This window comes from Prionailurus viverrinus, chromosome D1 (assembly GCF_022837055.1).
Source record: "Prionailurus viverrinus isolate Anna chromosome D1, UM_Priviv_1.0, whole genome shotgun sequence".
NCBI lineage: Eukaryota > Metazoa > Chordata > Mammalia > Carnivora > Felidae > Prionailurus > Prionailurus viverrinus.
In genome coordinates this window covers 78,205,075-78,232,905 of record NC_062570.1, presented here as the reverse complement: position 1 = coordinate 78,232,905, position 27,831 = coordinate 78,205,075, and the positions used below count along the sequence as shown (strand labels likewise).

At 38.5% G+C, this 27,831-nt stretch overlaps 1 protein-coding gene across 1 annotated transcript in view; it reads right to left on the bottom strand.

Moving 5' to 3' along the window:
* The window catches only part of GAS2 (growth arrest specific 2), a 129,723-nt gene extending 119,966 nt beyond the window's left edge, over positions 1 to 9,757 (bottom strand). The window contains exons 1-2 of the mRNA XM_047879081.1: positions 9,700 to 9,757; positions 2,644 to 2,808 (exon numbers count right to left, since the gene is read on the bottom strand). Coding sequence (XP_047735037.1) covers positions 2,644 to 2,791 — 148 coding nt within the window. The 5' untranslated portion in view covers positions 2,792 to 2,808; positions 9,700 to 9,757. The remainder of the gene's footprint in view (positions 1 to 2,643; positions 2,809 to 9,699) is intronic.
* Positions 9,758 to 27,831: the final 18,074 nt, after the last annotated feature.

The window sequence follows — 27,831 nt, the reverse complement described above, 5'->3', positions numbered from 1 at the left end:
AGAGAGAGGGAGACACAGAATCCGAAGCAGGCTCCAGGCTCTGAACTGTCAGAACAGAGCCCGACGTGGGACCCGAACTCATTAACTGAGAGATCATGACCTGAGCTGAAATCAGATGCTTAATCAACTGAGCCACTCGGGCGCCCCAAATATAAGACCTTTTAAAGAGGATCCCTCCTACAAGCCCCCTGAGCTTTGCCCATTCACACTTCCTTCTTTTTACATTCTTATTGCAACCTGTATCTTTTAGTGTTTACAACAAGCTCAGTTAATGAATTATTTATTCACTTACTTCTTTAAAATGTTTCTTTTTCAATTTACTCCAAGCTCTTATAAGAGCCGGTACTCTATTCCTAATCACTATTCTATCCTCCAGACTTAGCAGACTGTGTCTAAAACACAGTTAACTACAAGAATTAGTATTTCCCAGCTAGTTGATTACTATGTGCCAGATCTATTTCTAAAGCTGGTGATGTCATTCTAATTTCCAACAATCTTATGAGGTTGGTATTGATATTATACTTATTTTATAGATGAGAAAACTGAGGCACATTGCATTAAGACACTTGCCTAGTATCACAGGGCTGGTAACTCATGGAATTGAGATTTGAATTCAAGCACTCTGATTCCAGAGTTCATTTTTTAAACTAATATATATTATACATATAATATATATTTTTTTAGATTTATTTCTTTATTTTGAGAGGGACATAGATGGTGTGAGTGGGAGAGGGGCAGATAGAGAGGGAGACAGAGAATCCCAAGCAGGCTCTGCACTGTCATTGTGGAGCCAGATGTGGGGCTCAAACTCACAAAACCATGAGATCATGACCTGAGCCGAAATCAAGACTCGGAAGCTTAACCAACAGAGCTACCCAGGGGCCCCTAAACTGATATATAATTCTGTAGCACACTCAAATATTTGTTGAATATATTAACTTATCCACAAAATCAAATTAACACTATCACCAAACTATATAATGGAATAACAATGACAAACCATATAGCATTTAGAAGATGCCCAGTACTAATTAGCATATGTATTTTCATCATTTACTCCCACAGCAACCCTGTGGAATAACACTACTATTATTACCACTTTACAGATGAAGAAACTGAGAGACAGACCGCATAAGTAACTTGCCCAAGATCACATTGCTAGTTAAGTGGCCGATCTGGGGTTCAAGCACAATAGGCAGTCTACTTCAAATCTGTGCTCTTAATTTCTCTTCTATGCTGCTACACTTGCAATAGCCTGTGTATCTGAGGACAGCTCAAAGTTAATGATAAAGTACTAATGTAACAATCATTAGTAAACCCTTGAAGGATGGGAGAGAGAGAAAGAGAGAGGGAAATCCATCTGCCTAGACAAACTTAACTCCCTGTATGTGATGGTGATAAAACCTCTACCTTTGTATGGATGTCTTACTAAAAGGGGACAGCCCCTTCCTTCCAGGGGATATAGTGTCATAGTGTAATAAAGGGTCTTCCTGGGAATGCCTTTGGTATTCCTGTCCTTACCCTGTGGCTGGGCACGCTGAAAACCGACACGTAGCCCTGCTACACCACATAGAGTCATATGTACACACTGAGGAAAAAGGAGACATCTCACCTTAGGATAAAGGCTTAAAAAACATAAAAGCCCTGCAAAACTCCAGAGCCATGGTGAGCAAAAGGAAACGTTTGCGAAAATGTGCTAAAATCTTGCCAAACCCTGCCAAAACCTTGCTACGTTTTTAGATAAACAGGGCACTCTCATTAAGCTCCTCATTTTCATCAGCTGGAAAATGAAGATAAAAAATGTGCCTTGACGGATCCTTTAAATAAGAAAATAATGTTGTGAAATCCCTTCTGCAAATGATAAAGCACCACATGCTTTCTATGTTTACTCTGTATTCAACTCTTCTATCATATATCTATAAAGGTCCTTTCTTCAGGTTTTAATTCTATCCTCTGTGAAAAGCTACTGGTGAAAACATGATGATCCTTTAAATGCACGATTCCATTGTGCACATGGTTGAAATTTTATCCTATGAATATGCTGGCAGAACAGAAAAAAAAAAAAAAGGCAGCCTTAGCATGAGGTAGCGTTTTTCTCAGAGACAAATTTTGGAAGAGCACTTACAAACAAAAATGAAATGCAAAGAAAACTTTAGTTCAAGGTTGGATGACTCCAGCCAGCTCATTTAGACAAAGGATAGACAATTTTGTTCTAGAGTCTGGGTATTCAGCAGTTTTGGAAGGTGTGCTACAAAAGTAGGACGAAGAAATCTAGTTTTAGAAGTCAGATTTTCACAGACTGTGGCCCGTGTGCAGTATCAAAAGAACAGGTCAAATTGGTCAGCTGCATGAAAGAAAAGTAAAAAATAAATCAGACCGGCCTATAGACAAAACCAGAGATTTGACCACACATTTCCACATTTCAATGCATGATACTGGTATTACTAAGCACAGTTCATGTGAGAGATATTGAGAAATTCATTTAAAATTTCCACCTGCCTCAGGTTTCCCAGATGCAAAATCCAAATAATGAAATCTTTCTTCCCAAGGTGCCGTCACATGCTTAGGTGAAGGACACTATATGAGGGGGGAGAAAAAACAGCCTGTTACCTTGGCTCACAAAATAAGATCTTATAACCTTACCTAATAGATTGGTTAGCCACAAGGCCAGATCTTCTTTCATCGGTAGCAAATTCGCTTCATGTCTGCTGGCCAGCCATTGGCTATACTGATGCATATCAGAAAGGCCAGGTCCACTGCGTACCTTTGGGCTCAGAGCAGTGCACATCATTTATCCACTTGTAATACCTGTTTTGAAAACAAAAAAAAAAAAGAGGAGTTGCTTTTTGTATAGACTTGTCTCGTGAAAATCTTTCTGCCAATGACACAGTAAGGAACCAGATCCATGGACGTTTTGATGAAGGGTGAGGTTTTTAATTATTAAACCCCACAAAACACTACTTGCTTTATCTGCACTGGCCCTATCACTTTTGACCAATCACTTGGTAGGAAACAGCAGCAATCTGAGGTCAAATAGAAAAATCAAACACTAAGCTCTAAGCTCATGTGAAACACCATACTAGAAAAAGTCAGCGTCTAAGGCAAGAAATTCCACTATGCAAAAGCAATGAAAAGGGCTTGATTAAAATTTTAGAATCTCAATTGTACACTCCCAATGTTTGGGTTCATATTTGAAACCACAGGTTTCCACAAAATTTTAGAACTGAGTGCAAGCAATGACATAATTTGCACAATTTATTGTAAACATGGTCAGCTCTCTCAAAACTTTTACCTATACAATTAAGTATAGCACTTGGCTCTTTCAGCTGGGTAAGTTAATATGAACTCACAGTTTAGATAATTGGTGGGGAGACAGGGTAGAAGGTGCTTTCAAAGACACCCTACCACACTTTTCTCATTTTACAGTTAATGAAAAAAAAAAAGGCAAAACAAAAACGAAAAACAAAAACCAGAGAGGATAAGTGACTCAACCAAGATCATATATACAAGATCATGGCAGAGTCAGGCTTGAACCTAGGTCTTCATACTCTAAGACCATTATTCTTGCCAGAATGATACATTTTTACAAAATAGATTCATCGAGAACCCATACTATAACCCAAGAATTGAACGGAATTCTAATAAATACTACCATAGGGTTTTCTTTTAACTTAGTTTGTATCTTCCCACTTTACATATTTTACACACTAGGTTTTGCTTGTGATCATTTTTAGAGTAGAAGTAATTAAATGTCTTAGGTCTATAAAATAAAAGATGATTTCATTACCCCAGTCCCTTATGGGCTTATGAGCAGCCCAGTCCCCTGTATGGGCTGTAGAAGAGATGTTTGAATATATACTTGGCCTTGAATGTAGCACTTTGTATGCATTATTTATAGGACCTAAGACTATAGAAGTAATATTGAAGTAGCTAGAGTAAATAAACTCATCACTTCAACAACGTGCAGGACTCTATTCTGTACACAAAGAGTGCATATGAAATAACCAAGTATGGTATGACTAATGAAAATGAAAATATTTGCAGCTGGCAAGAAGTATGATAAGATATAATAGGGTTTTCAGCTATATTTCATTATTTACAGTATTTTAAATTTACCAATATAAGTTGTATACACTTTTGTTGGTTCTATTCTTTGAAACTTTACGTAATAATCCTTTCTACTTAATGTCCAACTCTAATTCTCTTATCATAGGCTAATTTTTTGCCTTTTAAAGACTGCTTTTGAAAGAAAAACAAGACAACATTGGTGTTTAGAAAATTCTAAAACATGACTGCTTCCCAAACATTCTGCCATAGTATTAGAAAAAACTGCTAATGTGAACAAACACCTAAAAAGTGTCATAGATGCATAATTTAAAAACACAGACAATTGCATTTCCAAAGCAATTATGCTTTGGAATAACTTTTTGAAAAAAAAAAAAAAAAATTCCCATAAATTGTCTTTGAAAACATTTTTTTATAAATCTCTATATATCTAATTATCTAAAGTGAACCAGTGCAAATGTGAAATAATTTTAATACATTTGTCCTATGTTTCTAAATTATCATTACAGGAGCCAGAATATCATTATTGCCTTTTTTTTTTTTTGCGGTTAATCATCATACTATTCATACAATGTCCTGAAGCTTTCTCCAAACCCTGTGATTAAATATCAGAAACCTAAAAGAGTTTTGCTCCAATTCTTTTAAAAATAGGTCCAGTCCCAGGAAAACAAAAGATCTACCTGTGGCTGGTTAGGATTGGTAAAGGCTAGCTAGCCTCAGAAACAAACATTTAAGTAATAATACATTTAAGCACATGATTGATACATTTAAATAACTCATTGAAATCTTAAAAGGGTTACCTCTAAAATGCCTTTCTTCTCAAGACACAATCTCTCCCACTACTTTCCTGAAAGTGAGATGTTGTACTTCAGTAACTTTACCTACATCCTATTATGTGCTGTGCAACTTCCATTTAAGCATCAGAAGCCTACTTTGCTCGGTAAAAGGAAGAAGACACCTCAGATTCTTAAGCTCATTGTTCAGCAAAGAATTCATCAAGGGATAGTTTACAGTAAGCCTAAAGGCATGTAACAGTTTCAATGAGCCAAAGGGACACAATCCTTCCCCTCAATCCTTCCAAACAGTGAAGTTTTTATTTTCCTTGACAGTGGCACATTTATTTCTCATGTAGTCTGTCCTGTATTTTGCCAGAAATGTAATTCAAACTATCTTCTAATATTTATAGATGATCATTAAGTAAAAATAAGAAGAGTAACTAAGCAATTTTTGTTATGCTGCTTCAGGTATAATCAAAATTATATACAAAGGGGGAAAAAAAGCAATAATAGGATTATATTTCCCCAGGAAGCAAAAGGGGAGAGAAAGATGGCTTAGTGGGTAATTAGCATATAATGGAAATTAATTAAACATGTATCAAATACATAGACACCTAAGGTCACTGTCATAGACAAGGGCTCCTCTGTTTATGTGCCTTGGGGAAAAATCGTGATTTCAATCCATGTTCTCCTGATCCATTTTTCATATTTCAAATCACCATCAAACCTAGCATGCCTTTGTGGTTTAGTTGAAAGTACACGGAAGTCTAGGATTTAAATATGGCAGAGACATGAATAGGAAACATGGAAATGAATTCAGCTAGGATTGAAATTTGGAATGTGGAAGAATTACTGCATCGTGAAGTAGTTTCTAATTGAAATGATTAAACTGGTATAGGTAACAACCAAATGAATTTATATCACTCAGATAAAAAGATCACTGCAGGATTGTAATCTTTTTATATTTTCAACTTTAACCAAGTGGATGAGTTGAATTATATCACAAAGAACAAATTATAACAAAAAGATAATTTCTGATCCTTTGAATCCATTCAAAAGTTTTCAAAAACCAAAAAAGATGCCAAGGAGTAGCTTTTAAAGATGGGAAATAAAATGATTAATGGTCCATTAGACTTGAAGCAAAAAGTTAGGTTTGGGGGAAAGAAAAATGTTTTGTATCAGGTATGTAAGCACTGAAAGATGTTACCATGAAAATTCATGTAATCTAAATATTTTAAAAGCTTGATAAGTGACTTTGGTAAGTACTAGGCAAAGCCAATCGCCTTGGAAACACAAGTAAGGATTCAAATGCTTCCATGACTCTCTGAGCTATGGCTTCTTCAAGCTGTATGGGTCTATCTAAAAATGGATAATGCAACCCTCAGGATTTGGAATTCAGAAAAATAAAACTTAAAGGGAAAAACATGCAGAAACTTAATACAGAATTCTTCAAAGAATGTGTGTGTGTATTATTTTTTCTTTCTTTCCATAGTAGAACTGATTCTGGAATAACCATTATGAATATGATGAGACTGAACTAGCCCAGGGGAAGAAGAAAAAATTAATGACTCCATAAGTAAAATCTCACATGTTTAAAGACTGTTTAGTCTGTTGCTCCACAATCCCAGTTGAAGACATCATAGTTTTGACTCTGAAAAAAAGTATTCTTTCACGCCACCTAGAGGTGTGCTTTGATTATGACCAAGATGCTTTCCAGACTATCTCTAGAAGTTGCTGACATGTTATTAAAAATGTATTGCAGGGGCGCCTGGGTGGCGCAGTCGGTTAAGCGTCCAACTTCAGCCAGGTCACGATCTCGCGGTTCGTGAGTTCGAGCCCCGCGTCGGGCTCTGGGCTGATGGCTCAGAGCCTGGAGCCTGTTTCCGATTCTGTGTCTCCCTCTCTCTCTGCCCCTCCCCCGTTCATGCTCTGTCTCTCTCTCTCCCCCCAAAAATAAATAAATGTTGAAAAAAAAATTAAAAAAAAATGTATTGCATAGAAAATAAAGTGGAAGGAAAGAAAAATAAGAATAAAATGATAAACATTATATCACTACTGTCTGCTATGAGATCCACTAAGAAGCTTACTTAATGGATTAGAATATTAGAATTGGAATCAGAAGTGCTGGGGTCAAATACTGGTTCCATTACCTCGACACTGAATAGCTATTCTTCTCCAGTTAGATGACTTTTTCTCTTTGTACTGGAGCTCCCCAGTGTATACAATGGAGACAAAGACCTCAAAGATAGTTCGGAAGATTAAATATTTGTGCCAGTTTGAGGTATATACTTTATATCCAATAAATACTAGCGAAGCCTAAATCACCCTCATAAAAAATGTGCCAAAATAAAACTCCTGTAAGACAATAGATTTTATAGAACTAAATCACAAAGAAAAGCCAAAAAAAAAGGAGAAATGAAAACAAAGTATTGATGGAATAAAGCCATAAATAATGGAAAATCCAAAGTTTTCTTATTGACAGGGATGAAACCCCAAGGTGAAGAATGACATGTTAAGTTCTAAAATGAGAAGTTTACAAGTATTTTTAAAAACAAATTTTGGTAACAAATTATACTTCATTTTTGGCACCAGTTGAAGACTCAGAAGCTATTAATTAAGATGGGGGGAATGCTATACCTCCCAAAATAAATGAGGAAAGATCTCACAACATACCCCCACCCCAACACATCACACCACACACACACACACACACACACACACACACACACACACACTCCTTAACTGTGGCCATTTAAAACAGTGCTAATGAACCCACAGTTAAGGGCTCCCATCCCTAAAGGCCAATTTTGTTCTGATCTAACAGCACTGACCTCACCTCTTTTTAATTTTGTGTGTTATGAGTGTGAAGCATTGCAGAAACAAAGTTTATAGGCCAACAGCACTATTTTTTTTAAATTTTTTTTAATGTTTATTTATTTTTGAGACAGAGAGAGGCAGAGCATGAACGGGAGAAGGTCAGAGAGAGAGGGAGACACAGAATCTGAAGCAGGCTCCAGGCTCCGAGCCGTCAGCACAGAGCCCGACGCGGGGCTCAAACTCATGGACCGTGAGATCATGACCTGAGCCAAAGTCAGACGCCCAACTGACTGAGCCACCCAGGCGCCCAGCACTATTTTTTTTTAATTAAGCAAACAAAAAACACCCCACGCCAAACACCCTTTCAAAATTTGGAAGGAGAAACTGCTATCTTCCGACTGAGATTTGAAGAACTAATGACCAAGGACCACTCTAGATGTGCTGTTCCATCATTCTGAGTTCTTTCCTCCTATGTGATCCATTTTGGCTAACCAATAGTATCTCTACAAAGCTACACCTTCCCAACGAAGTCATGAATGCTAAACTGTAACCTAAGGGTCTAATTAGAAAATAAAAGTCCAAAATTTAATCAGAAATGTCACTGTAGATCTTAGAAATGGACGCACATTTCAGCTAAGAAGCACAACTTGTCCACACACACACACACACACACACACACACACCAAGAGTAAAGGCAAAATGACACTCATTATTAATTTTTCTAATTATGTAACAAAATCTTTAAACTCAAAAGGACCATAGAAGATGTAACAGTCAAATTCCTGGTTTTTAATAAGAGACTGGAGACCTAAGATACTTTGGCCAAAGCAACAAAGCTATTTAGTCACAGAATCATTAAAAATATCCTACTCAGCTCTCCTGGCCTCCAATTTCAAGTAATGCTAACTTTTTTTCCAGGAATCTCTTTCTCTTCTTGCAGCCCCATGATGATTTGTCCTGAACTAAATGATGGTATACCTGTAATAATAATTCTTTCTCAAATCATGACCCAAAAAATAACAGAGTAGACACCGATTCTTGTATTTTCATGGCACTTGAAATTTTTTTTTCAAGTTTTTAAAAGCCCTATCAATCCATTTTTCCAAACAACTTAGCACAGGTTTTTGGATCCCTACCAGCTTAACTTAAAACATAATTTGAATAGAAAAACATCTGAAAGTAATTAATCAATTAGACTAAAGACTTACCTCAAAACTTCATCTAAGTTGAGTAAGTAAACCTTAATTCATGAGGACACTTCGGGCTTTGGATGTTGTCTGTGATGCAAAGATTGCTATAATGTAATTGAGGGCTAGCAGAGTTCTACACTCTATTGAACACATACATCTGTTGTGCAGAATAGTCTCATATAAGGGGAAAACAGTAGTAAAAACTCCACTGACCCTGAAAACACTTAGGTCAGAAAGATTACACAAGCATTACTCATTTTGACAAGGGATATTTTGTATCTTCTCTCCAGTTCTTTTCTCTAGTCCAAAAACACTGAGTGGAAAATCTTGATTGTTGCTCAGGAGAAATGAAAAGAAATAGTGCCATCCTGTTTGTGCCCCAACATCAAAACCACAAAGCTATCAAAACAGCCTTAACATCAACTGCAGTTTTAACAAAACTCGGCAAACAAATTGCCAGCACCTCATTATTTGCTTTCACCCAAGGTAACTTTGGCCTTCCAAAGGCTCCAAAAGTCTAGAATACAGACTGGCAGCCTTGAATCAAAATTCTAAAATTCTACGTAACACACTTGGATTAATGCAAGACCCACCATTTCACCACACCTGCAAGTTTAAGATTTCTTACCAAGATACTAGAAATAAATTGTGCCATATGACTTTATATCCCAGTAAAGCGCAGTCCACATCACAAAAAGTAGGGTGAAGAAACAAGCCCAAAGTTTAGTAACACACAGGCTGAAATTCAAGCTACCTTTCCATTCCAGAGCCCATTCAGGGGGCCATGTGTGAAGGCTTCAGTGTGCATTGCAAAGGCCGCCTGCCCCATGCCTCAGACATCTGCCCCTTACCTTCTCTTAGGCAGTCAGAACCAGGACGCCCATGTTGGAGAAGACCACCACAGCCACCCCCCTCTCCTCCGCAGTTAAGGGGGAGCATTCCTCGAGAGGGAACTCATTGATCGATTTCAAAGGCTGGGTAAACTAGACCCCAGCTGCAGCTAATCAGTGTCCACCCCGCGAAGAGGTTGGGGGCAGGAATCAATAACCGACACCGGCTTGTTTCCAGCCCTGCGGCGGTGAACCTCAGGGCTAGGTGAGGGGGAAAGGTGGACTTCTCTGCCTGGTTGGCACATCCGACCTGTCTGCACCTTTATTTTAACACTAGGAGGCCAAATGGGTGTTCCTGTGCACACGCAGATCTTATTTCCCCCACAAAAGATCTCCCCTACACAGCTGATTTAGCTTTGTTGGAGAGGCTTCTTGGGGGGAGGGAGGAGTTTACAAGAGGGACGGTAAAGTTTTGCAAACTCTTAACTAGAAGTGGATGGAAGTGAAGGAGGTGTGAGAATGAAGACGAGGAAGGTGGGGAAGCGAAGGCTTTGATTTCCGGAGGGAAGTACTGAACAACCCACCCCCCACCCCCCCACCCCTTACCCCAATTGTACTGGAATGCAGAAAACAGAATCTGTTAACCCCTGCTTTTGCTCCCTCTCTATTCAAGGCCGTGGAAACTTCGGGTGTCTGGGCCGGGTTAATGACAATTTACCCTACTGGGCTGATAGAATTTAATTTTGCCGGAATAACTAATGCCTCCAAAGCAAAGTTGGCTTCTCTGCTCCCCAAACAATTGCGGATTCCAAAGCTCCGCTCTTTGGATGAAAAGAACAATACTACTATGCAAAATCTCCCCAAAGGGGTTGGTTCATAGGCTAGCGTTTTTGTTATTCACGTAAAAGAACTCAACTCTGTGAAACCCATCAGTTGAAAACAAGGAGTATCTCCCCAAATCACAAGTGTCGTCCCTTTTCCTCCCATCCCCGCCTCCCCCACTCAAGTGAAACACCCAACATCAATCCATGAAGACCGCCCTCGCTCCGCTCGCCTCTTCCCGGGAACCGACCACGCTGAGCTTGCATCACAGAGACCCCCTGTGCACGCATGCAGAAGTGTGCGTGTATAATCGATGTGCTGATTAGAAACCCTCACTTCCGTCCCTGGTTGGCTGAGCCGCCCCAGCGGTCTCTCGTTGACGCGGTCATCTGGGCTGCTCCACAATAGGGATGGTTGCGTCCAGGGAACCCGAGTCACCCACTGCAGTGCCCACCCACCAGCGCCAGAGCCCGTCCGCCTGGCCGCGGCTCCTCGCCCTTCCCGGCCGCGCCCCCGAGGTCACCGTCAGGCGCGCCCCTCCCCCGCCGCCCCGCGCGCACCGGCGGGCAGGGCCCCCCAGCGACCCGGCTGCGGAGCGCGCGCTGCGGCTGCGGCGGCGCCGGCGGGAAGCCGGCCGGCCCGCCTTGCTCACCCCGCGTCCGGAGCTGGCTGCTGGCGGCTCTCAGGGGCGCTGGGGCTCCCGGCTGGGCTCCCGCAGCGTCTCGGGGCCGGCCCCCTGCCGGCGCAGGTCCTGCAGCAGCCGCGCTCCGCACCCCAGCAGCCCGGCGGCAGCGGCAGCAGCTACAGCCGCACTGCCCCTCTTCATACTTCTCTGATGGCTCCTCTCGGTGCTGTTTGGGAAAACGATTTTCCCCCCTGCCAGAAACAGATTTCCTACATTTCATCAGTCCACATAGACCGAGCGGAAGTAAAATGCTTACTTTTTCTGGTGGACGGCAAACCCAATTGACACTGATTTACCCTTCAAATGGGGAGAGATTGTATTACAAGCCCTTGGCAGCAATTCCGAGGTTGGGGCCAAGCTCCAGCCCCCTTGTCCCCCAAACACGAACCTAAGAGAGAAAGGGCGGGGGGTGCAGTGGGGAGGGGATCCTATTTAACTCCAGGGTTTTAACAGAGTCAATGGCGTTAGCACAATATTCAAATTGGGTGTTGGAAAAGTTTTCCTCTCCTGGCCAGCGGTTTTGCAGACTCAGAGGCATGAGCTTTCCAGTAACTTCAGCCACTCTTCGTCCCAAATTGAACAATTTGATTTCTTACAATTCTTTTTAAATATCAGATTTTAGAAGAGGCCGCGCTCAACGGCTGTTTTCGCTTTGCAAAGGGAAATACAATTCCACCCTTCCTTCTCTCAGTTAAAGCTCAGCTTCATGTTGAATGTCGTGGACAATTTTCTCCAACTGTTGTTTATTAGTACGTGTATTCTGAGATGAAAAGCCTTCCCATGAAGCGGACAGATGTTCAAGCGTCTGCTTCACCTCTACTCTACATGTGACTCTTGCTGAGTGTCCTCATAGCGTCAGGTTACCCCTCTCCACGGAGGGTAGATGAAAACCATCACACTTTTGTGTTGTGATTGTGTTTACATGCTCATCAGTGGCCTGTACAGCTCCATCCCATGCATGTGGTTGCAGGACACAGGTATTCTGATCTTCTGTTGAACATCATATTTTTACCTGGTGAGTAACTTAGACCACCTGCCCCCGCTCCTGCTAGTAACTACCTGTAGGTCCACATAGCTAAGTGATGTGCATAACTTTAGATATAATGGGAAAAAAGGCATTTTGTGTGTATTATTGCTTTCATCTGGAAGTGGTTATTTGCTCTACAACATCTAGAAACTGCATCAGTTATTTGCTTGTTGTAGCAGTACAAAGAATGAAGAAAGATTGGAACGCTGGACGTCATTAACTCCAAGGTTTTTATTTTAATTTGGTTTGATGTCGCAGCTGTCAGCTCCATAGTCCTCCTTAGCTTCCCACAAGAAGGGGAAAAGAGCCATTCCTCATTTCAAGGAGAAATAGCATTATAAAAAGCTTATATTATTGCTTAGACACACATAAACAACAAAACGTACCGAGCAGCTTACTGATGAATTTGAGTGAATGATGCTGAATAATAAAAATTTCTCAGAATGTAACCAGATCTGGGTATTCCAAGATCCCCAATAACGTATCTGGAGTTTCTGAATCTGTGCAATTTAAGTAGAAGATCAAACATCTTTGATACTTTTTTTGTGATCAAAATATCATCAGCCAATAGATGTTAATTTAAGTATCATCAGGGTATATAATAAGAGTTCAAAGAATCTAATACCATGCATTTTGAAAATCTTTTATCCTATTTCTCTCCAGATACCAATATTCTTGTCATATTGTTCAATATTGATAATATAAAAAGCAAAGCTTAAGGCAGTATTATTGTTGATTCAGGAGCAATGCTCAACCCAATCTGGGACAATAAAGAAGCTTACAGAGGCATTGGGAAAGCATAGTCATTCAAATTACTCCCTCCAAGGCCTTTCCGTCCAGGTATTTTTAGTTTTAATATCTGCATTATAGCACATCCTCTGTCCTTTTAGCAAGAGCCAAAAGGAAAATGCTAGGAGAAATATGCATTTTCTCCCTTCACGTCTGAGCATTGTGCTAAATATTCTTTTAGTGACAAAAGAGAAATAATACAAAAGAGCTCTGATGAGGCATCAAAATAATGTTTTCATTTAACAATTTTCAGCATTTCTAACAACTCCTGTTTGCTTTTTATTTTGTGACTTTCAAAATCAAACGTGTTTATGTATTCTGATTGGCCACTGATACATTTGTCAGACACTTTTCACCCAAGAATTTTCTTGACTTGGTCTCAACCTAAATGTGTTCATCTTAGAAAACCATGGCCCAACAGACCCAACTATAACCTCCCCAACGTGACGGTGCAGGAAACAAGTGCCTCATCTAATGAGGTAAAAAACAATGTCTAAATACATTCCTGAAGCTTGACAGCATAAAAAAGGAAAAGTCAAGCCAGATTTAAAGAAAGCATAGTTTAGTTTTCCTTTTCAAGTTACCACAATTTAGAGGATCTCCATATTGAAAGTTTCGGGGTTAATATGTGTTTCGGGCATTCTAAACCTTCGATATCATCTCGTATATGAACTGTGCCTTTTCTTTTTTTTTTTTAATTTTTTTTTAACGTTTATTTATTTTTGAGACAGAGAGAGATAGAGCATGAATGGGGGAGGGGCAGAGAGAGAGGGAGACACAGAATCTGAAGCAGGCTCCAGGCTCTGAGCCATCAGCCCAGAGGCCGACGCGGGGCTCAAACTCACGGGCCGCGAGATCGTGACCTGAGTTGAAGTCGGAGGCTTAACCGACTGAGCCACCCAGGCGCCCCTGTGTGCCTTTTCTTTTAATATATACATAGAGAAAATGAGCAATAAATTCTTTACTTTTTCCTCATCTATAGGCCAGCCTCTCCTCCTTCCCATTCCCCTCTCTCTCTTCTCCCTCATATCTCTCCCTCATGGAAATAATCAATACTCACTTATTCTGAAAAGTAGGGCAAACCTTCACTAGATGATGGGGATCAGACAGCGTGTTGGAATACATTAAATAACATGGAAAGACATACTGGGTAAGATAAATGTGCAAAGTAACCAAGACACTCTTATATTGCCAAATAACTTCAAAAAGGCACTTAAAGACGGCAAGTGATTAGCTGTCAAAGCAGGTGAGAATAATGATACGGAAAGCAACATGCAGACACATGCGGTGATGCTGGAGAATCACAGGAAGACATGGAATAAGTGAAACACTTACATTTTATTGAAATACTTTATCCGTGATGTAAAACATGTTTATATTTCCCTACCTAGCATCTTGGCCCATGGTGCAGGCCTTCAACTGATATATATTGAAATAAATGTTTTCTAAATATCATAAGGCAAACAAAAGTCCTGTCGTGGTAATTACAAATACTGTTAGGGATAAAAAGTGGAGGCTGTGACTTTTCATCACCATTCATGTATAAAACTACAAAGAATAAACGAGAGAAGTTTCATGGGAAAAGCTCAAGGTTTACTCAGTTTGACATGCAACTTAAAAAAAAATCTATTGCCTTTACTCTCAATGGAGAACTTTAAACTTTATAAGCACAGCACAACAGTAGCAGAGATGTTCATTCCCTACTGTTCAAGACTCATATTTTTGCAAAATGTGTGCTATATATAAGCCTATGTCTTCTCACTTTTACACAGGGGATAGATTAAAATCATTTCATGAAATATGCCATTTATCTCATCTAGTTTTAAATACCCTATACAATGTAGACTGTTGTGTGATTTTCCTTGTCTAGGTTGGAGGTGGGTTTTTTTAACTTGTCTTTCATTAAACTTTTTTGTGGTTTGTTTCTAAACCTTTTGTTAAAATATCATGGCGTCCTAATTGCAAGAAGCTCAAATTTAATGAGTGCTTAATATAAATTATTTTTATTTCAATAACCTTGTCTTTCTTTTACACCACTGTTATCTCCAGCATTTAGAATGCCAATGGGTATATAGTAGGCACTCAATAAATGTTGAATGAATAAATGACTATTACAGTAAAAGCCAGTCTCTTAGGAAACTTACTACTAATTGGTTAGATTTTTATATATTGTCTTTAATTTAGTAGTTTGGAACTCAGAATAGAAAACTAATGTTAAAATAACATTGTAAATGATGGTTTCATTCCCAAGCTAGAATCGTTTCATCTGGTAAAATGTAACTAGCGTTCAGTAAAACAGATGCTTGCCTGCGTGCCAGGCTTATAAATGAGGTCAGTCTGTGTCACTTGTCACTTCATTAAAAACCAAGGTTGATTTGGACTCAAGGTTTAATCATAACCAATATAATATGATTGCAGTGAAAAGTAATAGAAAAAATTACTACTTCAGTGGCTTTCAAACTTTTTTTATTGTGACCCACAATAAAAAATACATTATGGACCAGACCCATAGACACACACTCAGACACCCAGGACCAAACCAGGTTTCACATAACAGTACTTACCTTCCTCCATTAGTGCACTCTGATATTTAAAAAAAAAAAAAATTTGTGATATTTTTCTATTTGGCTTTTTTCTAGTCTTCCTATGCCACTCATTTGAAAAGAAATGCTGTTGAAGAACTGCTAAATACATTTCACAACCCACAGTTTGAAAAAAAAAAATCTGACCTAGAAACTAAACTAAGGAGAGAATCAGTCAAAATGAAGATAGGGTATCAGTGAACAGATGGTTTCATTATAAACTACAAAACAGATGTTCCTATATATTGTTAGCGGTAGACTTGACATGATGTAATGTCACAATATTCCAAACACTGTACACCATCACACCTCCATGCCTTTGCTCATGCTGACTAGAATGATCTTTTACCTTTTACTTTCTCCCTCAGAAGAAATCAGGTTCATTCTTCTAGGAGTGGCTTCATCTTCTTTGTGGTTCTCTTGCTCTCTCTGGCAGAAATACTGCTGTGTCTCTCTGTCTGGTGCTCTGAGAATTTTTCCATCTCTTGTGTATCTTATTTATAATGTAACATCACAGTGATTTTCTTATGCATCTGTATCTCCACCACCCCACCCCACCCCCACTAAACTGTGAGTCCCTTGAGAACAGGGACTAGGTTATACATCTTTGCATAGCTAGTCCTCAGCATGGTACCAAACCGAAGGTTGTTGAATGAATGAATAAATAGTGATGGAACTGATACAAGAAGGGAAGAACTGTGTGCATCAAAAAAGAACTAAATGGAAATTCTTCTGCAAAGATGGCACCAGCTGCTGATTTTGCATCATCGTGGGTAGAACAATTTACATTATAAGTGACATTCTACTGTCACATTTCTTGGGACTCAAGGCAGACCGTGGTCCATCTGTCCATTACATTTTAGGAACACTGATAATGACAAACTTAGGATTACTTTGTTTAAGAATGACAAAACTTGCTGAAACTTCCATTATTGTAACTATAACCTAATTTATAATCAGGGAAACTTTGCCGACCGCTGATTTACATGAAACATTTAGAGAAATAGCTCTTCATCAAAGGGCTTTTCTAGACCAGGCAACTTGCCACGAAATGTGGCACACTTGGCCCAAAGTGAGAGAGTGACACAGGAAGTGACCAGGGGCTTCCTTTGGCAGAGGAAAGTACAGCTGCTTTCACAGTAGCCACTCAGACTCGAGATTTGCAAAGAGATGTCACCAGCCATTGTTCCCACTGAAGCTGTCAAAGAATAAACATATTAAATTGTAAAAAATAATAGTCATTACAGTTAGCATAATGATTAAGAATCCAGATTTGAAGAAAGACAAACCCAAGGTCAAGTTCTAGTTTCTTCACTTAGTTGCTAAAAATTACGTGTAAATTACTTAACCTTTCCAGCTATCCATTTCCACATCTGTGAAGTGAAATTAACAAATGTCTCCTCTCTCATAGGCATGACTTGAGTGCTATATAATATAATACCTGTAAATATTTAGTTTACTCTCTGGCAGATAGCAAGTGTGAAATGAATATTAGGTATTTTATTACTAATTGAGCACCTAAATCATCTCATTGTCTCATTACAGTAATTCCTCATCCCAACCCCAGGGATAAGGACATTACCATCATTAAATGTACAAAAGATCAGCGAATTTTATTCATCTTTTCTCTGAATTTTCTCTCCTCCCCACTTTATGGCATTCCATTTTATACCCTTTTACATCAGTGGCTTCATGATTCATTCATTCATTCATTCATTTATTCATTCATTCTCCAGCCTTGTCTGTGTACTTATTATATAAAAGTGAGGCCATATGCCCTGCTCTCTGGGAGTTCACAATATAATAGGAAAAATGGTCTGTTGAATGGCACAGAGGTGGGATTCAGACTCATATTTTCTTTCCTTCCTTCCTCACTTCCTTCCTTCCTTTCTTCCTTCCTTGCTTCCTTGCTTCCTTCCTTCCTTCCTTCTGACTTTGCTTTCTTTTGACAGATTTTCTGACCAGGAAAAGTCAAGAGAAGGTTTCAAACTCTACTTAGAAATAGTTTGCTTCCTTTTGGGTTTGGCTGCAGGAAAGGCTAGTTGGGAGTCAGGAAAGGCTTCTTGTTAATTAGTTCCCACTGCATAAGCAGGCCAAATAGCCCAGAAACCAAAAGAGATTATTATAAGAAATTGGCTCTTGTGTTTAGCAAGTCCCAAGATCTGCAGGGTGAGCTGACAAGCTGAAGTCTCAGGAGAGCTGATGTAGTTCCAGTCTGAAGGCCGGAAGGCTTAAGACGGAGGAAGGGCCAGTGTTTCAGTCTGAGCCTGAAGGTGGGAAAAAAGGCCATGTTCTGGTTCAAAATTAGTCAAGCATTGCCTCTCACTCAACGGAGAGTCAGTCTTTTTAGCCTACCAGGCCTTCAACTGATTAGATGAGGCCCACCCACACTAGGGAAGTCAGTAGACCAATTTAAATGCTAATCTAAAAACATCCTCATGGCAACACTCAGAATAGTGTTTGACCAAATATTTGTGCCTAGTCAGGCTGATACATAAACTTAAGCACCACAGGAGAAAGAGGTGACAAGGAGATATTTACCCACAATCACTCTAATTTTCCTGAAGCCAGGTATCAACAACTGGGGAGCCCCTTTGCCCTACGTCTGCAAAGCTATTCAAATTATTCAGTCCACAGGGAACGCTGAAAAACTGTGTAAACCCACTGAGCTTGCCATATAAAAGCTGTCCCCTACAGCTCCTGTTTGCTGTTACCCTGTTCCAGGATGCAATACTTTACATGACTCTGCCTGGCACCCTTCTCTCATCTGGAGCTGTAACAAAGAGTTCTGACTTTCAGCTCCTAGGGTCATTATGTTTTGATGTGTCCTGCCATGAAAAGGATCTTTAAATTTATAAAATAAGAAGGAAGAGATGGAGAACTCTGTTTTTATCCTACTGCCCTTTCTTCACCTTATTCACATTTCCAGAGTTCTTCCCCTCTTACAGGGTCACTGGATTCTTCCTGCTTCATTGTTCTTCTCTCTTAGAATATTCCTTCCTTCCCACTATCTCCTTGCTATAGAAATACAGTAGTCATTCTTCCCTGTGCTCATAAATTTTTGAAAGTTATCTCAAAATACTATGTGAAAGAGAAAACTAAAGAAGAGTGAAAAATATTAAAATTTTAAGAGAGTAAAAATGAAAATATCCAGCACAGAGTACAAAAATAGGTGTTATAAGTGACATACACACAGTCATGACAGACACGACCAGTGGGAAAGTAATAAGCAATACTTCTGTGTGATATCCACCGTAACTTGAACTACCTTTGACTATTTCCACTGTCAGCAATTTTCTTTAGCTCATATATCTTGTAGCTTGTGAATAAAGTATGGGGATGATTTTCATTTGTTCATATTGCTTTACCACTTGGTTGTGGATTCGTTGAAGCATAGGATTTACTTCTCAGTGATTTTGTTTTTATTTTTTAATTTCCCATAATTCTTTATAGTTTACCTGGATTACACATTGTTTTTCTTCTCCAACACATGGACATACTCTTCGCATTCATTCAATTTCTCCTTTACCCAGTCCTGTTCTATTTTTTTTTTTCTTTTTCTTAGATCATCCTCTTTGCTTCATCAGGTACTTATTTTCAACGTTCTGTGCCTAAGGCAGATCTCCCTAATTGATGGTTGGTGTCTGTCATGTGCTGAATTAAGAACAAGAGCAGGGAGGTTACCCAACTCCCTTCATTAATGACATATGTTGCTGTAACTCATAAGGAGACTAGGGAAAGCTTCAAGTTTCAGGAAATGTGGCCAAGTTGAAGACCGGAATTCTAAGGCAAGAATCAGAAGACACATCAACAAACTAGGATACGCTCTGGTGTAAGGTTTGTAGAAATTATGATTGTGATTGAAATAAGAAATTTCCAATTCGTTTAGAAATACTTTTTGTTCCTTGTTCATGAATAATGTTGGTCTGCAGTTTTAGTCAGACAATATGACGCCATGTAAAGATATTTTTACTTTTTATTAAATAATATTTCTATGAAATAACAGGGATAAAGTACGATCCAAGAGGCACAGAAAATACAAAAACATACTATCAACAAAAAACTTATTTAACACTCTTCCTCAGAATTATTAAATAACTTTAAAAATCTCATATACTCACCCTTAATCATTGCACTAATCTTGCTAATTAAAATTTAATATTTAACCCTAAATATTTGTGCTACGCACATAGAAGGTAAGGGAATAAAGCTAAGCTCTGTATCAAGAAAGAATACTACTTACATTTTATGGTTTGGTTTAATTTTTTTTTTCCAGCAGATGAGGCATGTATGAGGCCTGCCAAACCATACATTAATTTTTTTCATTGAGACAGAGTTTATAAGTAGAACTAAATTATGTATGGGAATTATACAGACAGATGTCTTCATCAATAGAGACACTAATTTTTTCCAAAACAAACTGGCAATTTCTACTATTTGGAATTTATGATTTCAACAAAGTACAGTAATTTTTTTGTTGCTCTTGTTTTTCAAGTTCTTTGAACACATTTTGGAATTAAAGAATAGATGGAGACCCTGATAATGTTTTTGGAATGCTTCTTGCCATGTTACACACTTACCTCAGAGTGTGTTCTGTATTTTTTTTATCATTTAGGAAATCTTTATTAAGTACCGAAGATAGATCCTGTGGGAATATAAAGATGAATTAGACACAGTCTTTCCCTTGAAATATCTTCCCTTGGTGGAGGAAACAGGCATGAAGAATTAGCCTAACGCAAAATGAAATAAATGTTAAATATCAGTACAAAAGGCCATCCACAGAAGAACAAAGTGATGCAGAGTCAGCATGTCCCTGAGAATCAGGGCAGGTGGCAAGGTGGGGTGACCCTTCCTTAGATGGTACCTTAGGGGAGGTGAGCCCAGGAGCGGAGGTGTGAACATGTCCGGTCTTCAGGGAATGAGAGGCAGTCTGGAGAGCCTGGGCATTCAGATCATAGAGGCTAGTACAGGGAATGAGGCTCTGACCAGATTTTAGATAGTGTTGGATACAATATTAAGAAGTTTGGACCCTTGGGGTGCCTGAGTGACTCAGTCGGTTAAGTGTCTGACTCTTGGTTTCGGCTCAGGTCATGGTCTCATGGTTGGTGAGTTCAAGCCCCACATCAGGTTCTGTGCTGGTGGCACAGAGCCTGCTTGGGATACTCTCCCTTTCTCTCTGCCCCTCCCTGACTCTCTCTCTCTCTCTCAAAATAAATAAATTTAAAAAACAGAAGTTTGGACCCTTAAGAGTATAACTCAAGCTTTCAATTAATTTTCTAACAGAGTTGGTTATCAATTCAGATGTAAGCATCACACAGTATATTTTTTTCTCTAATGAAAATTGTGTTTCTAACCATGAGCAATAGTATAGTTAACCATTTAACTCTTTATGGTCTTTTAGTTTCGTAATAAAGATCCAGGTAGACACTACACAATAGGAAGGAATGTCTCTTTTTATCAGGAAAAAAGCAGTAAGTTTTATATTATTTATTATTTATTTCCCATCACTTGGACCTATGAGTTACTTTACAAGTTATTTTACACTTACCTAGGAAGAAAAGTATTTAAATAATCCCGACTGGAGGAATTTAAAAATAGTAGCGAACCATTAAGTGATAATGACCTCATAGTCTTTAACTTCGTTTTTGAATTCAGCACCTTCACCCAGGTATCCCCTTGTGCTCTAGTTTCTACTGCTGTGCAACAAAGCACCCCAGATTGAGCAATGGAAAACAGCTACCACATAGTTTTGCTTACAAACTCTATGGGAAATAGCAAACAGAGCAGTGCAGGACGGCTTATCTCTGTCACAAAACATCTCAGGTGGGAAACTCAGTTAGGAACTGGAATAATCTGCAGACTTTGCCACTCACACATCTGGTGTCTGGGCTTGGATAACAGAAGGCTTCTTCATGTGAATTGGCCTTCTCACAGCAGGGTGGCCAGATTCCTAGAGAGAGTGTTGCTGGAGGAATGTCCTGAGAGCAGGCAGTCTGAGAGAACCATGGAAGCCGCAGGCCCTTTTGGGATCTAGCCTCGGGAGTCCTGTAGCATGCCTTCTGTTGTGCAATGTTAGTCTATCCTTTCAATAGGAGGAGTGTCAACTATTTCTGTTACCCTGTTTATTTATTTATTTATTTATTTATTTATTTATTTATTTATTTTAATTTATTTTTTAATGTTTATGTATTACTGAGAGACAGAGAGACACGGAGCATGAGCAAGGGAGGGGCTGGCAGATGGAGAGACACAGAATCCGGAGCAGGTTCCAGGCTCCGAGCTGTCAGCACAGAGCCCGACTCCGGGCTCGAACTCACAAACGGCAATATCATGACCGGAGCCGAAGTGGGACGCTTTACCTACTGAGCCACCCAGGCGCCCCAATTATTATTATTATTTTTTAAATGTTTATTCCTTTATTTCAACAGAGAGAGAGAAAGAGTGCGAGCCGGGGAAGGGCAGAAAGAGAGGGAGAGGGAAAATCCCAAACAGGTTCAGTACTGTCAGAGCACAGCCTGATGCGGGGCTAGAACTCACAAACCTTGAGATCTGACCTGAGCCAGAATCAAGAATCAGGCACTTAACCGACTAAGTCACCCTGGCACCCTGCTAGGACCCTGTTTAAAACTGCCAGACCCAGTAACCCAATCACAACTATGACTGTTGACTATTTGAAGTTTTCTTCTCTCTTAGACTGGGTCTGCTGATGCAGGCTCTATTGTATTCATTAGCATATATCTAGCACATAATAGGGTACGTGATACGGGTTCAAAAAGTATTAGTTGAAAAAATGAATAAACTATTTTTCAAATGCATCTTGCTCACCTGATTTTTTCATATTGCCAGTCCTTGTAGCTAGAATACCCTTCTCAATCTCCTGTCTGCCAATTAACATCTCTATCTATTGTCTATCTATCCTTAATGAGAAAAAGAACTCTCTAATATGAATTGTACATGATGATGTACTAGTAACTGTGCTACATGCCTTGCAAACATGATTTCACGGAGTCTTTACAACAAATATTATTATGTCTTCTTTACGGATGAAGGAACAGGCTCAGAAAAGTTAAGTAAGTTGTCCAAGGTAAAACTTAAAAGCAACACTGATATTAATCCCAGGTCTGTCTGATTCCAAGCTTTGGTTGAGCTCAACACTTACTAACCACCAACTGTGTAACAGTGATTATTCGAAGAACCAAAAGTTCAAAGACTTAGTCCCTCCCCTCTAGAAGTTCAACGTCTGTTGAAAAGAAGTCTTACCATCTAAGAAGACAAATATCCTTTCCAGTCCATCATCTTGCATTCCTGTATCTTGTAAGTTACTGTAAAAAGTATTGTGGACTTTAAAAATACTCTTAAGAACACAGCCATCCCATTCAAAAAGGTGAAGTCAGACCTAAGATGCACATATCCACTTGAAAATGTAATTAACTTGCGTATTCTTGCCATTTTTATGGAGGAGAGACCCTGCACAATGAACCTGGACTATTGGATCTCATAGTAGCAATATACCTAGCTTGGTGACGGATCCAGTAGGTTCATGTCATTAAACTATTATGCTGTGTGCATCATAAAAAGAACCTAACTTGTAGTAAAAGGCAGTAAATAGTAAATGACAAATTAACAGTCCAGCCACAAGTGTTATTGGAATCTGGACGTGAAACAGATTACTTTCAGCTGGAGTTATCAGGAAAGACTCATAAAAAAGGTAAGACTTGACCTAGGTTTTGTAGCGTGGAAGTAAGAGTCTCATGTAAAGCAGAAGGGAAGACAATGGTTCCAGATGCAAGAATCATTAGTACCAACATGGTTGAGAAAAGAAAAAACAAGACTGTTCTGGAATAGAAATGAAACTACTTTAGTCAGATTAGAGGTAAGGTGCATATTTAAAAAAAAAAAACATCATAAAATAAAGCCTGCATATATTTCTTGCTACTTTTTCAGCTGTTATACGCACAAAATAATATTAGCTCCCTTTTCCTTAGGGCTTTGTATCCTGCAAAGCTGTTGAGTCTTATTCTGACCATATATATTAAAAAAAAAAAAAAAAGGAGTGAACAGAAAGACAAAAAAAACAAAAAACAAAAAAGAAAGATAAAAAGAATGGAAGGAAGGAAGGAAGAAAGGGAGGGAGGAGGAAGAAGGGAGGGAGGAATGTTCAGAAATAGAAAACAAACTTGGCAGTGTGCTAATTCTACTTCATTAAGCCGCTGACATGACTGGTGTGTGAAGGAGGTTTTTGATTTCTGGATACCTTCTAAAAAACATGCCATATAAAAACAATTTAACATAGTCAAAGGTCTTATGATTCTGTTTCCAAAACACTCCACCTTTCTCAAAATAGAGTTTTATTTTGTAGTTCCAGTGGTCCATTTCCTTTAACGATGTGCGCGGGGTGTCCTTCCAATTTCCTGTCATTTAGTTGTCAGATTAATATTCATAGATCATGCTCCTCGCCTATATACCTAATGAGATTACAAAATTCAAGAACACATAGATGGATTTAAAGTTGAAAATGCAGGGCGCCTGGGCGGCTCAGTTGGTTGAGCCTCTGACTTCCACTCAGGTCGATCTCACGGTTGGGTTCCCGTGTTTGAGCCCCGCCTATGGTTCTGTGCTGACAACTCAGAGCCTGGAGCCTACTTCGGATTCTGTGTCTGCCTCTCTCTGCCTCTCCCCTGCTCATGCTCTCTCTCTATGTCTCTCAAATAATAAACATTAAAAAAATTTTTGTTTTAAGTTGAAAATGCTTGAACTGCTGGAACTTGAGCGCTAGCTTCAGTGTACTTTAAGTTTGAAAAATCAGAGGAAAGTAAGGGAAAATCTGGCAGCTAATATAGGCAATGAAGGGTAAATTCATCATAATCCACACTGTAGAGATATTCAGTCATCTTGTTTAAAGTAAGCTATTTTTTCCTTTTTACTAAAATCTGTAAAAAAAAAAAAAGAGAGAGAGAGAAAAAGAAACTAATTAAAATTTCCACATTGCAAAGCTAGAGGAGAACAGTGTTCACTTTAATCATTTTTCATTATACACAATTGCAGATATTAATTGATATTCTCCTGGTTGGGCAGAGGATAAAAATACGAAATTGTTTTTTCTCAGTTAAATGAATAAAACCAAACGCATTTTATATTTTTACAACCAAGAACCCCAAGAGCAGAAAATTCTATTTGAACTAGGAAAAGTTAGGAACATTACACTGGTGAAAGAATTTCAATCTACAATGGAACCCAGGAAATAGGAAATAGAGAATCTCATGAATGCACTCTCAGAAGAACTGAACTTAAGATCTGGAGAAACTGATTTCCCATAAACACCTGGTTTACAGAAGAGAGAGATACATCTCTTAACCAGCTAACATCTGCTAAGAATCCCTCTCCATCCTCAAGCCAATGAGCTTGCAGCTTGGATTGGGGGTGAACTCCCCACTCTTCGCACTTCCGGACCATAAATGCAGCCCACCCCAAACCCTCAATGGACTCACTCATATGTAGCTTGCTACAGTATGCATTTCTCAAATTGCTATTCCCAAATAGACTCAATTTCTGGTAATTTGACGTTGCCTCAGTTTACCTCTTTATTTAGGTTGACATACTTTAAAAAATACATTTTTTAACACACAAAGCTTCTTACTATAAAATCTGACATTTTCAAATTTGCTTAAAATTATATTGTTGATTGTAATATCCCTAACTTTGTAATATCTCAATAACATTATTTGGCACATATCTCTCTGAAAAACAATTTTCTCAGTGTTTCCCATTATACAGTCAAATTTAGCTTGCTACATACCTTTTTTAAATCTTGCCTTTATTATTATAACTGCTTTTTTTCCTTCTACCTTACAATTCCCTCAATAATTTTGTCTTGTTCTGAACTCTTGGCATTTTCTGAGCTGTTCAAGGAAAACTGAAATGTCTTTAAATGGATCCAGGTACTATGAACATGCTGGAAAAAGAGATATTGCTCAGTTGTATGTATCTCCTCCTCTATGTCCAGCATCAATAAAACAGATGAATACCAAAATATATCAACTAGAGGAAGGTAAAGACTCATCATATTCTAAGATAACAAGAAATAGGGGCTTTTACTCGCTAGGTCAGCTGAAGTAAAGACACACAAACTGGTAGGTAGAAAGTTACAACTTTCATTATCCCACTCAAAAGAATAAAGGAAAAAGAAATATTAACTATGGCACTTTTGCTTCAAACATCTCTCCCTCCCCTCAAATGCAGTGTTTCCCTCACATCTGACAGTGAAATATTCCCTTTAAAGCCTCCCTTTATATTTAAAATTCTGTAACTTACTGATAAAAACATTACCAGAAAGAATTTTTACATTCCAATAAAATGTCTCTGTGATACCGTGAATTTTGTTTTAATCACTTATTTGGCTGGCTTATTTCGGTCCGTTTATTTTGCAATGTTAGGAATCTTTGGGGAAAACACTTCTTGACATTAATGATATTAACAGACTAGCCCAATCTAAGAACTAAGATTAGGTCTGGAAGTTATTAAAAACAAGAAAGCTTCTCGAGAACTTTTCTACCATATTTGCTATTTTGTAAGAGAATATTAATAAGGAAAATTAGATTCATCTATTGCTTTTTCAAGGAAAATTTGAAATGAATTGACGTATCTATATACATGTATTATACATGCATACTTTGCTTTCCATTTCCTTAGTTTTATTTTTTTATATATTAATTCTCTCAGGACATTTCAGGTTATATGTCTGGAAACTTCAGCCATCCAGAAAAAAAAGAAGGTTGGGAAATAATGAAAAAAATGTGCTGAAAGAATTCACATAAAAGTTTTTGGAGACTTGAAAATGGGAACAACAGACACTTAAAAAGTTATTGAACCAGAGGAAAAAAAAAAAGCCCTTCCTGGCAGGTAGTTATATAGCAATATACTGATAACTGTGGGATAAAAATAAAGGCATCCAGACATTATTACAGAGCTCTCCTCCATGGAAATCAAACTCCTAATTCAAAGGTAAAGAGAGAAACTGATTCATCTTATTTTTTTCTTTCTGGTATGAACGTTAGGAAAAAAGAAAAAAAAAACACCAACTGTGAAAGAAAAATGAAATCTTAAAAATAAGTGTAGTTCAATTATTTAGTTCCAGTGTCTTATCAGAAATTTCATGTCATTTACTTCTGTACAAATACACACATATAAATAGAGAAAGGTGTTAATCTGTGTATTGATACATAGTGATAAAACTATATATAATATATTCTATTAATGTCAACATGAATTTCATCATTGTCCTTTTTATATAGAATTAAAAAAAAAAATGTGCCAAGCAGTGGAAAATACATAAAAATGATAAAAGTCAGAGCAGCTTCTTCAAGTGTGATTAATTCAAGTATTTAAATAGTTTCTGAAAATCAGCAATCCAAGAGGTATCAATTTAAATGCTCAGATTCTGGGAATTGAATCTGAGATTATTTAAGGAACTGGAGAGATTCTTGCTTAAATTCTTCCCTTTGCATAATTCAATCCATATTTTTAATAACTCAATCCTCATGCAGGCAAGATGTCTTCTCAAGTTAGCATACGATCCACGAATTATTTGTTCTACTATCTAACATGCTAATCCAGAGGACCCTAAAGAGGGTAAGGGATGACAGTAGTCTGGGATTAAACAAATTCATTAAAATGTCTACTTAGCCATGTTTTGCTATGAGCTTTTTTTTTTCTTTTTCCCAAATACTGCTATGAATCAAAATCAATACCAATCCAAGCATTCCATTCCAAAGGTAAAGAGACTTCACCAGGGGCGCCTGGGTGACTCAGGTGGTGAAACAACCTACTTCGCTTGGGTTGTGACAGCTCTGAGCCTGGAGCCTGCTTCGGATTCTGTGTCTCCTTCTCTCCCTGCCCCTCCCCCACTTGCACTCTGTGTGTCTCTCTCTCTCTTTCAAAAATAAATAAACATTAAAAAAAATTAAAAACAAAGAGATTTCACCAATCACTTAAAGAGAATATGCTAGGTAATTTTGATTCTCCTCTCCATTAAGATATTGATTCTCATTCACAAAGAATTTTCCTATCAATTTACCACAACTTCTACCCACCTGTCCTTAATGTTTCCTCTGCTACTCCCTTAATGAAACTGTCATTTTATGCACTTCAACTATTGCAATATTTTCCTACTGGACCTCCATTCTAGCCATTTTCCCCAGCTGGCTACAACCAATTCTCTACATTGCATTCTAGTAATCTAGTAATCTAGT